Raw genomic sequence first — 16,016 nt, forward strand, 5'->3', positions numbered from 1 at the left:
TGCACATAGATAACAACAGCTACAGATACACCAGAAAATTAACAGCGCCCTCTCGTGTAGAATAGCCAAACTAAAATACAACATTTTGATTTTACTACTCCTACATTAAATGCTCCTGAACTGAATTTTGGAGAACAAAATACACATAAGTAAAAAAAAACTCATTTATTACTTCTAAAACAATATAATAAATTATAAAATACAATTAATTTTCATCCATAAGATTGCTTAACATTCTTGGAATGCACTATATCTACAGTGGTTTCATGACACGGCCTCAAATCCATATCGTATACACCTAAGCAAAATTTATTATCAGGGGCTTTAAAAAAGTCTAGACCTCTTCCTATTTTTATTATCCATCCCGAACTTAATCTGGAAAAAAATAAACACTTGGTTAGTCAGTCTTTTGAAGTAAATCTCAAAGTCAGAATTAAAATGTATATGTTATACTAACATAATTTGTCTATCATGAAGAGTGTCTGAATACTTGACGATAAGTTTTACTCTGTACTTCAACAGATCACTACCCAAATAGCTAAACCATTCCCTCTGGTCGCCCTCAGATCGCCCGTCTTTTGATGTTATCAACTCGATGTGCCTCAAATTGGAACATGATCGTACTAAAAGCTCGCATAATCTCAGGAAATTTTGACACTGAAAAAAAAGATGTTAGATTTTCGTATTTTATCTATTCATTTGTTATCAATATTTTGGTGACAGAGAATATAAAACTTTAAAATCAGTATCTTATTTTCGACAGTCCATATAACTCCGATATGGTCTAGTGGCTAGGATACCTGGCTCTCACCCAGGAGGCTCGGGTTCGATTCCCGGTATCGGAAGTACTATTTTTTCTTTTTTTACTTTTACTTCATTTTAATAAAAAAAAAAATAACATGATAATATTTGGAATTACATTTTTTGGATAAGTATATACTTTTCAATGAAAATAATGTTTAACAAAAAATATTACTCATACAAAAGTCATGTTACAGAACATATAAAGGGAAAGGTTTTTCTTTTTTTTTAGTTTCACTTTCCTTTATGCCATATTAATTCCCATAACATTATGTTGAGCATGATCTGATGGTGCACCCAGAATTGGGTCCCAACTGCTCAACAGTTTACTACAATCTCATGATCTTTGTCACGCATTGAATGTTTGCATAGGTAGGTACTAAAAGAACTTAAGTAGGTAATCCCTTGAATTACTGTGTAGGTTGATTTTTATTAAAGCAAATAAAAAATATTAAATGAACCTATTTGGTAGTGTTTATGTCTAGTTTGTAGTCTGTCTAATACAACTTTGGTAAATTCCATTCTGGATCAATTATTTTTGTCTGTTTGGATGACTTATCAACAATTTGGTGACCTGATAGTGTATATAAAGCTGCAGGTAAACAGCTAGTACTATAAAAGATATAAGTACTATAGAATCAATGGAGAACCTGAACAAATACAACGAAACAACAGAGTGATCAGAGTGTGTCCATACTGGTCGGACACCGTTTGAATAGCCATCCCAACTCGACAAGAAGTATGACCCGATAAGAGAAACAGAACTATAGCTATAGAAAAATAGTACCTGATGAAAGCTCCTAATGTAAGGATCTTCAACAATCACAAATTGTACATCCTCATCCAAAAACCGACCAAACAGAGCCTTGTAGCTGTGTCCTGTAGAATTATTCTCAATGTGCACTTGTTCATGGAACTTTCCCTCATCTTTCTGCTGTATTACAAGCTTCTTTATCGCTTCTGCACGTTTCATATATTCCTCAACCTTTGTCCTAAGGTAACTCCTAATGTTATCATCAGTCTCATCTGAAAAGCATAGGCTGATTCATAATATTTATCTTTGTTATGCTATTATGATATGCTGTTTAAGTTTTAATGGAATATATTTTTAGGTATGTAGATCGGAATTTATATTAACTATGCTGATCTACATAGAAAAATCTTTGTAATAAAAAATCAAACAACAAAGTTGGCTTAGATACAAACTTTTAATTTTATCCACTAAAATCTGAAGGCCTTCTTGATAGCAAACTAGTGCCTCCGTATATCGTTTCTTGGTATCTAATTCCACACCTCTTTTGATAATATTAATAGCAGCACTTTCAATGTTCATTTTGTTTTATTTCAAATGAATTGAAATTGAAACAACAAATGCAACCTAATCACAAGTTCACAACAAAAATAAAGTAGGTATAACTACTACCACCTACCTACTACTACTGTTGTACTACTTTATGTTGACAGAGAAAACTATAGACATCGTCACATCTTTTATCTCGTTTATACAAGAAAGAGAAACGCGAGGTATTAGAAATACATGAGAAAGAAAAACTTTATTTGGCTAATGACATTAATATGTTTACATATTATGCCAAAACTAAACGGGACCATGAAGCTGTAAGTAACACAATATTAATTTTTAATTCAAAGTACGTGTGTGACGAGACGTGTCGTGTATTGAGGGCAAGGGGACAAAACATATTAGCACTCTGTCCTCTTGTTTTCGTATATTTCTAATACACATTTCTCTTTCTTTTATGACTTCAACGAAAGATATGACGAAGTCTATACAGTTTTCTCTATCTATTTTTGATTATACGTGAACTCGTTCGTTGTCTTTAGTTCATTGTCTATAGTCTTTGGTCTGTACTTTACAGTGCTGAAAGAAAGAAATGCTTTAGGTATTCGGCAGTAAAAGATAAAGTTACAGATTTTCATTTGTTAAACATGTACAAAATAGGGGTCTATGCCGAAAAGGATCCCAGCTCAGCTTTGTGCCATGACTGGAAGCCACAGCGCAAATTTGCAGCTGGTATTCCTACATAAGAACAAGTATAATATATAATAATAATAATAAAGTTGACAAACTTTGTCAGACAAAGCATAAAAAATCAAATTAAAAACACTATGTGGTTGGTAACTAGGTAGGCATGCAATCTTAGTATGGACTAGCACCCTTCAACATAAAACCTTATCATATCATAATCATTCATCAAACAGAAATATCAAATGAAGATAAGTAAAAACGTCAGGATAAGGAAATGGAACAGTCAACAGAGGAAAGAACTGTCGTTTGGCAAAATGTTGCAAGTAATTAAATAACAAAAGCGAAATTGCAGTGTGTCGGGTTAATTTAAAAAAAAATACATTGTCAATGTCATGAACAAAAAAAATTTTAAACAATGCTATTACAATGCATCAGCTGGCAATAATAAGCAAAGTGCAAAGTGAAATATCTTTTCAACTTTTATAAGAAACTAAATAAATTTAATATGCTTTAATATTTTACATATTTATAATTGATACTTTAAACTTGATGTCCAAAAAAAAGATAAAACGCAAACACAAATATGTCTCTTCAACTGGGTAGAGTTGTATCAGAGATTTTACATCGATATTTTGGTGAAATAGTTCAGAAAGTTGGAAATGACTTGTTTTCCTTTGGAGCTAGACCGGTTCATATGATCATAAAGTCCACAGGTCTTCCACGAAATCAAGTAAGTCAAATATTGTTTTATTTGGTGAAGTTGAGGTTATGTTATGGTTTGTCTATAAATTACGGCCTCTGCTTTCACTTCACAATGAGAACAAATTCAAAAATTCCAATTACGTATTTACAGGTGGTGGAGAGTCTTCGCACATTAATAAAGTTTAATTTAGCCACATTTGAGCCTTCCAGTAATGAGGTTATCGCTGACTATAAACTAGTGTCGGAAAATGTACTGTTACTCATTAGATATCCAAGGTAACATGATAATTAGTTCTTTGGTAACCCCCTAGTGGAGACACACACATTTGTTGTAACTTTTGGCTTAATTCTCAAGCCAATTTCGTCATTTTTGGGAGAGAATTTTAGAAATGCAGAATATTCAAATTAGTCCCGTAGTTCCAGATGTTAGTACTTATACACAATGATAGTGTACATTTACTATACAATAAAACAAAATTGTTTTCAGGTATTTACTGCAAATTAAAACGAAGTACGGCAGTGAAGCAGAGCTTCTAATAGAGGAGCTCCTCCAACAGGCAAAGTGTACCGCAACTATGTTACTAGTCACCATTGCTAATAAATATAAGAATGATCAGGTAATTTCATTTCACTTGGTTAGACACTCCTGCCAAAATATATCAAAAAACATAATATTATTCACACCGACACGGTATGTGGAATCAAAGGTATTTGATATTTGACTCAGTTGGGGTCATAACCGCAGTGTGTTAAAATCAACGGCTGCTGCTTATAAGAGTTACTATTATTTTCTCACATATATATATATTATATTTATGCACGAAATTACTTAATTAACTTTAACATTTATTATCCTCTAGGGCATAATTATATTATTATTTACAGGAAAAAAATATAACAATAGTGAAATTAAAGGATACCTTCATCAGTTTAGCGACAGCAGCCTACATCCAGCAGTCTCCAGTAGAAGAGGCAAGGGAGGGCAGTAATGAAGTGCCAACGTTAGTGCCCGTAGCTACCATAGTACCCGAGCTAGATATTAGGAGTCTCATTCAGGCAATGGCCAACCCTTCAGAAATTACTGATAGTAAGTGCACTGATTATAATGAACTTATGCTAGCATATGTTATAATTTTTAATTATGTTAAATTAAAACAAACACAGAGGAAAAATACAATCAGGACTTAGGAACGTTATTTTGGATAATGCCATCTAGTAAATGAACAAAAAAATATAAATTTTAAATTTATGTATAACAAACCCGTACACAAGTCCTGAATAAAGAAATTTGGACTGTTCTCTGACTGACTCAGAGTGAATATTACATTATTTTATATATGGTAAAGGAAGTAATTTTTGTAATGTTTTCAGAAATTTATTGGGAAGTCAATTACGATAGGTTTCATCAGGACTTTAGGGACGAAATAATGATCAAAGCAATCACTCGGCGGATAGATGAACATGGTAAGCAATTTTCAGATCTTTTATTCAAATGTGTCGCGTAATATGGCCCTTGTTAACAATGAAGCACAACATCATTAGACTAATTGAAAAAAAAATCTGTAATTAAAGTGTCGACATGATGTTCTTCATCATGTCGACACTTTAATTACAGATTTTTTTTTACGTACGTACTTTATATTCTTTATTATGTCAGAAAATAAATATAAGAAACGATAATGGTAGGTTAGAAAGGTACATTATCCAAGATTGCTACATGCTATATTTTATCTCAAAACACCCATGGAAGAAAAGCCCCGGGCAACATCTGGTGGTGTAATAAAGAGTTAATTTATCTGTCAGCCGGCGAGTTGATGCGGCTGATGCTGCAGCAGATGTACCTGAGCTCAGCCGCGTGGGCGGCCGTGTCCAACCCGGCGCCGGCGCTCGAGCTCCGCGACCACTGCCGCGACCAGCTGCTGCGGCATCGGGACCACTACCTCAAGGTGCTAGGTAACCTGAATCTTCATGGCTGTTTAACTAGTTTTAACTTAAACATTTTCAACTTAATAGCTTAGGGGGCAGATAAACCTGACCCTAATGAAAACGTCGGCATTAGACTTCAAGAGATGAATTGATTCAGCCGAACTGACATGGTCTCGACAGCTCAGTGGTTAAGAGCACTGTCCCGGATACACACACACCGGATACACGCGCGGGTTTAATTCCCGCTCGATTCCATTTTTTTTTCATCTCATTATTATTTTCAAAAATAAAAAGCATGTGTGACATAAATCCATTTAAATCATTAAATAAAAGGTTTAAATGGATTTATTATACATGTTCTTACTAACCTGCTACAAAAAGGAGTCAGGTTTATCTGCCCTCGCAGTCGAGGGCTATATATATGTATGGCCGGCAAAAACACATTTTTGTATTTTACATAAGCTGGGTTATGACTAACTGAGGTTATTGGCTATACATACTTAGTTCTGAATAAAATGAATATAATCTTAAATGCTTGTTCTACTGGTTACTGATCTGTCAAACAGATGACAAATGTCAGCTAACTAGTCAATCACTTCAAGCAGATTTATCATAGTTTATCTGTTAGATAACAATATTGTATTTTATCCTGGAGAGGTAACTTACGTTCCTAAGGCCCCTAGGTGAGGCAGAAAGCGTCCTATAAGTCTAATAGTGCAGTTACCCTGCATAAATCTCTATGTCACGGCGTGTTTGCCATGAATTTGGGCAGGTTGATGTGCTGTTGACTGTACTACGCCATCGGTATTTATCTTCGAATCGAAGCGAATTGCCCACCGACTCACCTGTGTAGTGCAACTTTCCTATTTACATCTCACCATCGAGTCGATTCACAGTCGCAGCTGATCAATCACAGTGCGCCATTGTGTCGTAACGACAACCACAACGCGATGCTATTGGTTCGCTGCGTCTCATTGCGAAACGATAGAAGCGTAATGCAGCCTTCTAAAAAAATTGGAGAAAATTGGTGAAATGGACTTTGATGAGGATAAGGTGAAAGAGGCCATAATTTTTGACACTAGTCTATTGGTAGAGGAAAACGGTGCGGGATTCGTGCGGCGCGGACACGACGCGGGCGGAGGCACGTTCACAGTGCGGCTGCAGCACGCGGCCGCGCAGCTGCTCGCGTGCGCGCTCGCGCGCATCGTCACCGAGCGCCTGGGCTCCAACGCTGCCAGGATATTCAGGTTTCAATACTATTTTTAATTTTGTGGTGCATATTATTATACAGGGTTACTGGTATCAAACGCAAAACCTCCTAAAGACTACTTGGGTACATCAAAACAAGCCACTTTTTTTCTACGACTTTTTGACGTAGTTTTTTTATTCAAATTAAAAAAAAACAATCTAATTTGCGATTCTACACATCTTAACTCTATGTAATAGCCAAGCAACACGAGACAGTACAGTAGCGTTATGTAGCGGAATCGAACATAGAGTTAAAGTTTTATAGAAACGACATTAAAACAAAAAAAAAAAAAGAAAATTTCTGTGTTTATTACGTTTAGACAAAAGTCGTAGAACAAAGGATGTCAGTCTCTATGTACCTTACGCGCCTGTATCCATGTATACATACAAACATTGAATCACATCTATTAAGCATACATACTATCTAAACATACATAGGAACAGACAGACAGCGGCATGATACTATGATATTAATGAGGATAGACTGACCGGGGCTTCGCTAGTGGGAATTTCGGGATAAAAAGTACCCTATGTGTTATTCCAAGTTATATTCTACCCGTGTACTAAATTTCATTACATTCCAGTAGATTTTGCGTGAAAGATTAACAACCATACACACATACATCCTTACAGATTTTCGCATTTATAATATTAGTAGGATAGGATTAATTGGCCATCCAAATAAATATGTAGCGTAGTTTCAACTTTCTGTACCTCGCTTTTGGGATTTCTATTTATCATCATATATAATAAATCAACAGCCATTTAAATGTCCCCACTGCTGGGGCACAGGCCTTCTTTGTGTATGGGGCACAAACTAAAGAACAAAAACACAAATTATGGGAGTATGGATAAATAAATTTATGATCTTTCTTTCAGATTAATCCTATCAAAGAAGTACATAGAAGAGGATGACATTCAGAAGCATGCGATGTTGCCCAACAAGGAGTGCAAACAGCTCACGTACAAACTGCTCGAGTCACACTTCATCAGCGTGCAGCCTATGAGGAAAGCTGCCACTTCGGGAGGACTCGCTAAAACCATATACTTGTATCACGTGAAGTTGCATGAGGTAAACTTTGTGATAATACTAGTTTTACTTACCGATTTTAATATAGCTTTTTTTTCAAGAATCAACCCCAAAATTATTATAATGGCGCGTGAAAATCATGTCTTTTCCGCGTTCGAAGAGAAACACACGCGGGCGACGCCGCGGACAAAAGCTAGTTGAGACTAAATAAGTTAATAATGAGACATGTTGTATTCAATGTGTGATAAAAATCTGTAAACCGTTGAGAAAGTTTCTCGTCTGGAGCTGGGTGCACCATCAGGTCGTGCACGCACGCATGCAGCAGCACGAACGGACATGGGATTTTTGCCAGGCGTCAAATGCCACAAAATCTCTCTGACGACAGTAAAAGTTTGTGGCAAAAATGTCACTTTTGTAAAAACTTTTTTACTTATTAATCACCTGGGTGAATTTCACGAGCGTTTTGAACGCCGTGGGCTATCATTAGTGTTTATTAAATTGTACCATACACAGTAATCAATTTAATTATCCTGTTTTAGAATCAAAATCAAAATCAAAATCAAATCATTTATTCAGAAATTAGGCCTTCACAGGCACTTTTTCACGTCATAATCTAAATTAAATGATGTTTACCAAAGCTACAAACTACTAGCATTTCGGAACGACCACTGCTGAGAAGAAATGCCGAAAGAAACTCATTCAAACAGTGTTGGTCCCTATTATGCCAGAAAAAAAAAAACAAGAAGAAAAAAGTACTGGTACAATGTTAACTTTATAAATGTTTAATAAAAAAATGATTATTCAAAAGAAATGTGCTAAACACTAATGAAACGCTACAAACAGCGTGAAATTTACCTGCCTGCGTTTCATTGACGGTCGAGTGTGGGTGTGTGGGTGTGTGGGTGTGTCCAGGCGGCGCACACAGCGCGCGAGATGTGTTACCGCGCGCTGCACAACGCAGTGCGCGTGTCGGAGCGCGCGCGCGCGGCGCACGCGCGGCTGCTGGACAAGCGGCGCCGCGTGCGCAGCATCGCGCTCGGCATGCGGCTCCGCGGCGAGCCGCAACAGAACATCACTGACGTATGCGCTTTGTTCGCTAGCTTTGCCTCTTACTTTGTGTGATGGATTTCTTTGACTTTTCCCCGGACCTACTGTTTGCATATACAGAGTAAAAAATAAATAAAAATAGACGCTGTGTCCTCTTGTCTGCCAATACTGACTGGGTATTTACCAACCGATCTTACCATTCGATTAGGTATTACAATAACTTGTTGGTTGAAACTTTTGACGAATCTTATGTCCTTTTTTGTACTACACCTAAGAGTGCGTTAAATTTATCAAAGATTCGGTGAGATTCGGCTCGTGCTTCTCTCCTCCTTGAACGCCTCACGTAATTTATAGACGCCACCGCTGACGCTACGCATGCAAAATTTTATGATAATTGGAAAGAATAAACTTACTTCCACATTATTACTAAAGAATTTATCCAATTTGTTAATTTAATTTACAAATGTAACATGTATTTCTCTTTTGTAAATTGCTAAACATGATGCTTCACATGTATTTCAATAAAATTTATAGGTAGAAGAGACTCTGACGCCCCCTGAGTTAGCAGTGCTGGCCGGAGTGGAAAAACGGATTAAGCAACTCAGCACCGCTGAATTAGAACTGGACAAAGTGCTGTTCGTGCTCAACTGGTACTTCATGTATCCGCACTGACTGTTTATTGTAATGTCCGATCAAATATTCGGCTTTCAGCATTCAAGTTTAGTTACGGTCTTCGATTTTGTTTCGGTCAATAATCCTGCCGAAAATTACAATCAATCAACTATATAGAGCACTTTCATTGTAAATTTTATTCTTCCTTAGCATTTGAGGTTATCATTTCCAGGTCCATTTGAATGACCGAAACAAAACCATTCATTGAATGAATGTTAATTTTGTACTTTAAGCTTTATCTAAGTTAAATAAAACACTTTATTTATATATGTTCTTAAAATTTTATTTGACCCCATTGAAACTCAATAGTCTTCAAACAATGTACAACCTATAGTGTCGATAATAATTATATTATAAATAATTTGAGACTATCTACACGCCTTAAGGAAACGGAAATCGACACTCAAGCAGCTACCCTGAAATATAACACAAAACTTACACATGTAGCATTGTATATAATGTATCATTGCACACAGTAACCGGTGACCACTTGCCAAAGATATTTTTTCTTTGCCTTTAAAAATAAATTTATTTATTTATTTATTTCTTCAATAAACTTAACGTAAGGAGTACAATGTAATTTACATAAGGATGCCGATAAGACCGCAGTATGTTGGAGACTGACGAATGTTAAGGCAGATCCTGTATTACAGTACGCCAGTGCTCTTCCTGTATGAGTGGTATATATTAGACAGATTGAGCTAGCCCCAAAGTAAGTTCGAGAATTGTGTTATGGGATACTAACTCAACGATACTATATTTTATAACAAATACATATATAGATAAACATCCAAGACCCGGACCAATCAGAAAAAGATCATTTTCCATCATGACCCGACCGGGGATCGAACCCGGGACCTCTCGGTTCAGAGGCAAGCACTTTACCACTGCGCCACCGAGGTCGTCAAATCAATCGTGTAACAAAGAATATTCATGATTATTGTTATAGCGTTCTTTTATTTACTGAACCAATAAAACAAATGAAACAAAATATAAAGACTGACCTAAGTATTCCGCGAGGGGCTTCCAACCCTTAGTCAGTTTGTAATACAAATAGTTAATGCTGCTAATATTCGGGCACGATGCAACGTTCTAGTTAAATTTTGTATCCTTGCTTATTTCGAGATTTAAATTATATGTTCATTTAATTTGGGTAATTTCTCAAATGCTGTAAAATAAGATTTAAAAACTATTTGTTAGTAAACTAAAATGGATTTTATAAAATTTAACATTACCCACCACTAATGCTACATGTGTAAAGTTTTTTTTTTAAATATATATCCTAAACTCCATTCGCAATTTTAAAACATAGATAAAAAACAGTAGAGATGGAATAACGAATGAATTTAAATATTGGGCGGTCTTAACTTGATTTCTATTTATGATTGATTTCTGTTAAATCTTATGTTGTATTTTTTTCGATGGCGACTTTAATTAGAATAATACGGGTCTGTTTCACCGCTTGCTGATAAAGAAAATGCGATCTGTTCGATATGTAACATTAGTCAGGTAGCATTAAAAATTGTTTCATAAATGTTGGATAAGGCTGACTCGCCAATCACGTCAGACAGATTTATCTAGATAGTTTATCTGTCAAATTACAATATGATATGTTATCAGAAAGTGGTGAAACAGGCCCTAAGACACGCCCACAAAACCCAGGTAAAATTCAATGAATCAACATCGTTAATTTATTATTAATTAATATTAACAAGTATATAGTTTATGTACGCAGTAAACACCTGTTACACAGTGACACCTAGTATGTATTTATTTATTTTGTTACAAATGACCGATGTGTGTTCAGTATGCCGCTAGAAGCTTGGATTTTATTTTTCTAGCTTTTCAAGTTCCACTGACAAGAAATTTCAAGACCAAAGACAAGAATGCGCGGAAGAAATTAGGGGACGCTTTTGCCCAGCAGTGGGACTTAAATAGATTTAGATAGCTTCAAAAGAAATTAATTAACGATTAAACTAAGTAAATTCCTGTTCACATTGGTGTAGATAAATACATTTTAGCTATTTCAGAAGCGCAGTTCCGTTCGTTTCATGCCGGCTCCACACTATCCCGGACAGCACCGAACTTTATAACAGCGTCATACATTGCTGCTTTTTTATTGTGGTAAATAACTGCTCTCATACAAACTACGCAATGTTCATGCCTTCGCGTCGGCATCTGCCAGAGTTCGTCTATATATAGTGTATAGCCGGCATCACAGTATCACATGAAGCAGCAAAAAAAAATAATTACTAACTTTTTTTACTGCTTAATGTGATACTGTGATGTTTAAATAACAACTTTTGCTGAGCTTATTTCCTGTTTAATTCTTCTGCCACTAAAACTATTAATAGTTTCACACATTGCCGCAGGACATTATGGAGCAGACTCAAAACGCTAGAAATTTTTAAGGAGCTGGATTGAGAATAGAATTTGTTACGAGTATTATTTACAATCCCCCTAGTTTTCTTGGCAGTGCTTGTTTATGAAGTGTTGTTCTTCATAGAGTTTCAAAAGCTTTAAGAGCAAGGAAGCAAGAAAAGAAATGTAAAGAAAAAATAAATTATTTACATTAGAAAGAAATGTAGAAATTAATTACATTAATCCAGCTTCAACCAAATTACATTTTTTTATACATAATAGGTAGCCATTTCTAGACTTAGAAAGCTCTATTGTCATAATTTCAAATTGGGCTGAATTAAATTTAAAGCCCAAAAAAAAGTTCTGACATAATGAAGCTATTAGGGACAGTAATTGTGACACGCACCGGTCGTACTTGAAGCTAATTAAGACTATTTATTTTGTCTAAATTTAAGAATCGAATATTTACATTTCGTTGCAGCCACAGAGGCCGGACCACGGCGGCGGGTCTACCAATTTGAATACAGTTTGGGTTATGGTCTCCGATGAACCTCCGATCCTATAGTTCAGAAATAAATATAAAGTGCCCATCTATCTGCGCACTAGCGCCATTATCAATTTATTTCCTGGCAAATTAATATTAGACATAATTTTATTTGAATTATAGTGTTCTATTACACAACATAGTCGCAGTTGACTAAACCCAAAACGGTGGCTAACAAAATCCGGGCAGTATGCGGCTAGATAATTTAAACTTTTGTTTTGACTCGACTATCTTGCTAAAAATAGTTTGAATTATTGCATATAAATATTTCTTTAAAAAATTGGATACCTTGTGGTACATTGGGCCATATCTACCAAGAGGCAGGTGGTAGAAGTAGAACCATTAAAACTTGATCACAGGTAGAATGTTAAAATTAATAAATCATTCATCCCATTACAGCTGCATTTCCTCTTCTCATCCCAATTGTAAATAAAGTACCTTTTAAGTTTTTCATTCCACTATGGGTAAGATCCATCCTAGGTACTTTTAAGCTCAACCCAAATACCCTAATGTCTAATCTTAGATAATTTTGTGCGTAAAATATATCTCCCTTTTAATGCTATCCAAATTCATTATATTGAGTTTGTCCTTAAGCCCATTTCGTAAGCATTACGATGTTTGTCAAACAACCGAGTTTTTTTAAGTAATTTCTTTTGGATCGAAATGTAGAAATCTGCGTAAACGTTTAGTTTTTTTAGATAATTGATTTTCCGTTTGTTCTATATTATTTATAATAGGGGTGAAAATAGTCCTTTAATATTCAATATGATAGCCACGCCGTGGGTTCAAGTGTGAAAAACACTTAATTTGTTCAGTTAAATTTCTATTCTATAGAAATATTAAAATACAGTGAAGACATCGATCTATCTGGCCTACGATATCACCTTAAACGAACGTACCTACGTTATCAGACTATACATACTTGAGAAGTTTACAAAAGCTGCTAGTTAATGGTTAAATTTACGAATTACGATAATTCAATCGATTTTTTCGAAGCAACATCTATATTTACAAAAATGAGATTTATTCCACACTTGCCTCAACAACAAAATTAAATAAAACATATATTTCTAAGAGATAATGTGGGATGCAGAACAAGCGAAATTAAAATAAAACGTGCAAATAAATTTGTATCATTTTATTTATAAACTAGGTATTTTACACAACTTAACAAAATACATACATACAGCAACTAAACAGAGCAACCAAATGTAAATCATTCATACGTCGGTCGTTGATATGCAACAGTGAAGGGACCTTCTATCTTCGCGCCGAAAAGTTTTTTAAATAAAAATAAATACAAGATTATAACTTTCGAAATATCCTTTGAAAAGCCGTTTATTTTCTTTGTATAATTTATAAAAAGATTTCATGGGTTCTATTCGTCGTTATACCGAAATTCATAAAAATGGTTTAGGCATTAAACGGAAAAGAAACATTATGTATGAAAATGAAAATAAGAATAAATTGAACTACTGAGCCATTAGAATATTAGTCGATAGCAAAGTCCCTCCCTAGTTGTTCATTCATTCGTTCCCAACAGTTCCCAGTGAGTGAATGGCAAGACAGTCGACTCTCGCCTCGCAAACTAATACTGTTTCACTGTTACATCAAGCCAACAGCTCCAATGTGTAATTTATTTGTACTATCACAAAATGTTCGCGTCAACATAACGGCTGGTTACTTGCTAACTGGCTTACAAATTACTGAGGATTTTCTATCAGCAAACTTACAACCAAAGGGCCAAGCCAAATAATATTTAAAACAATATCTTATGCCAATTAAACAAAAATATTTTATAGCTAAGATATAAAATGCCAAATAAAGAATAACTATATATAATGTGTGATGTAAACTATAAAATATAAAGAGCTCTAATATATTTACAAAAGTTAGGTTCTGGTAACGCTGAACTCGTTTGAAAGTCGGAGGCAGGCAAGGCTGCTCGCAAACCCATCTCCAGCGAGGCCAAATAACATGTCAACAATCAACCCGAGGCAAGCAACCTTTAAATTAACTTGTCTGTTATATATCTACCCGCATACAGTTCATCGTTGAACATGGAATTTGATATTGTTTTGAAATATCAGAAACTGTACTATTCAATATCTTATCGATCGTTACAAATAGTTTCTATTTAAAAATTATATCCATCCTTGTTGTTCGTGTGATTTTGTAAATTACAAAATGTGAACGAACGACCGGTAGGTGTATATTTGTTCATATTGGCTATTGACACCTTATCAGGCGCTTGGTACACACTATTAGTCAAATCAGGCGCATATTTAGGTTTCCCAGCAGACTTAACCTCAATTTACAATACAAAGCCATTATGTTTTACTAAAATTTTTCCACCTCAGCTACTGTACAGTCGCCGTGTTAGTGAATTTCCAATGTTATGCGAGAATTTCATCCGATTCGGCCACGAGTTACAACTAGTGCAGTAAATAGCATTTTAAATAATATACTTAAAAAAATCCAATTTATTGCAAGAACTTATCACAAATCAATAGTTCCGAAATCGTCTCCTTAATGAATTATCAAGTACTATTTACAGCAAATGAGAGTAATTTTTACACTCCGTTCATTTTACTACTTAATTTGTCATTTTTTTTTATAAATATCTCCATAGTAACGTTATATAAATTCATATGATGGCCTAAATTATAATACTAAAGATTTGTATCGGCAGACGGGACAGACGTTGCTTCGACCGTATTCATAGTCTCGCCCCGGGACCACTCCGACTCTTACCAACTAACTAAAAGTTCGCCAGCACGATATCTAAACGAGTTTAATTTACGCGGTGAGATACACGATCGCTTAAGCTATCCCGAATTTGAAAATGAAACAGCAACTTGTACTTGCGATATTTTCAAACAAAGCGGTCTCTGTGTGCGTTATAGTCGAAAGTCGAAATATACAATTTGTGCATGATGATGATAAATAATGAATTGACGATAATTATATTAATGCGTTTGTCTAACAGTCGCGCTCTCGCCTCTTGTTTAAAAACATCGCAAGGAATTTATTCGCTCGCGCGTCTACATCACTGAACACATTGAGTCCCGCGCCCCCCGAACGCCCTCGCCCCTCTCGCGCCCGTAATGACATTACAATATGCAGCACGACGTTGAACAACAACTGCTGGAACCGCCTTTACTCTTTTGTCGTTGATCTGAAAACGAAACAAACAACAAATTAGACACTGACGCAACTAACTAGTAATTGTACATACTTATCTAGTTTCTACTCTAGTTCACAGATTAATGGAATGATTTGATAGTTTCTTGGTTCCTTACTGAACGACACCGTTGCTCAAATCAAATTGTTATCTAACTAAATGTTGACTATAGATTTGACAATCAGAACAATTTAAAATTTGATTTTTGGGACATTTAAGTAAATAAATTTCGTCACTATTTGTTTTTATCTTTAACACGGTGAGTAACCATTAAATAAGTAGAACTATAATTAAATGAAAAAGCCTTGTAACAAATTGTATAAAAGGTGTGCTATTCTAATGATAAATAGAATATTAAATCAACAAAACAAAAGCAGGTACGGTCGTGGGTTGTTATGAATGGCTCACTAAAAGGTCAACTAAAATTAGCTTCCAAATGTATAAAATGAATCTGGATTATCAGTACTGTCTTTTGCCATCAATTTAATTAAAAAGATGATGCGTATAAAGACAT

At 35.2% G+C, this 16,016-nt stretch overlaps 3 protein-coding genes and 1 non-coding gene across 5 annotated transcripts in view; 2 read left to right on the forward strand and 2 right to left on the reverse strand.

The window, feature by feature from the left end:
* Window positions 1–150: 150 nt before the first annotated feature.
* Window positions 151–2,357, reverse strand: LOC128678551 (MIT domain-containing protein 1-like). The gene is made up of 4 exons (XM_053760143.2): window positions 2,008–2,357; window positions 1,589–1,827; window positions 458–657; window positions 151–375 (listed from the first exon to the last, which is right to left on the reverse strand). Exons 1-4 carry the CDS (start codon window positions 2,132–2,134, stop codon window positions 213–215), a joined length of 729 nt encoding a protein of 242 aa, XP_053616118.1. The 5' UTR covers window positions 2,135–2,357; the 3' UTR covers window positions 151–212.
* On the forward strand, window positions 774–845 carry TRNAE-CUC (transfer RNA glutamic acid (anticodon CUC)). The gene has a single exon. It is a non-coding gene; the product is annotated as a tRNA-Glu (tRNA).
* An 827-nt stretch (window positions 2,358–3,184) lies between the features above and the next one.
* Polr3C (RNA polymerase III subunit C) lies at window positions 3,185–9,682 on the forward strand. Its single transcript, XM_053760137.2, has 10 exons — window positions 3,185–3,518; window positions 3,642–3,766; window positions 3,978–4,107; window positions 4,376–4,577; window positions 4,862–4,954; window positions 5,294–5,443; window positions 6,510–6,663; window positions 7,544–7,736; window positions 8,607–8,774; window positions 9,276–9,682. Exons 1-10 carry the CDS (start codon window positions 3,372–3,374, stop codon window positions 9,411–9,413), a joined length of 1,500 nt encoding a protein of 499 aa, XP_053616112.1. The 5' UTR covers window positions 3,185–3,371; the 3' UTR covers window positions 9,414–9,682.
* A 3,280-nt stretch (window positions 9,683–12,962) lies between these two features.
* The window catches only part of UBL3 (Ubiquitin like 3), a 100,916-nt gene continuing 97,862 nt past the window's right edge, over window positions 12,963–16,016 (reverse strand). For both annotated transcript variants that reach the window (XM_053760148.1, XM_053760147.2), the window contains one exon: window positions 12,963–15,496. Coding sequence is in view for 1 of the 2 variants with exons in the window: in XM_053760147.2 (XP_053616122.1) it covers window positions 15,432–15,496 (65 nt within the window). In the remaining variant the exon portion in view is untranslated. The remainder of the gene's footprint in view (window positions 15,497–16,016) is intronic.

The sequence above is a fragment of the Plodia interpunctella genome, chromosome 20, assembly GCF_027563975.2.
Source record: "Plodia interpunctella isolate USDA-ARS_2022_Savannah chromosome 20, ilPloInte3.2, whole genome shotgun sequence".
Classification (NCBI taxonomy): Eukaryota; Metazoa; Arthropoda; class Insecta; order Lepidoptera; family Pyralidae; genus Plodia; species Plodia interpunctella.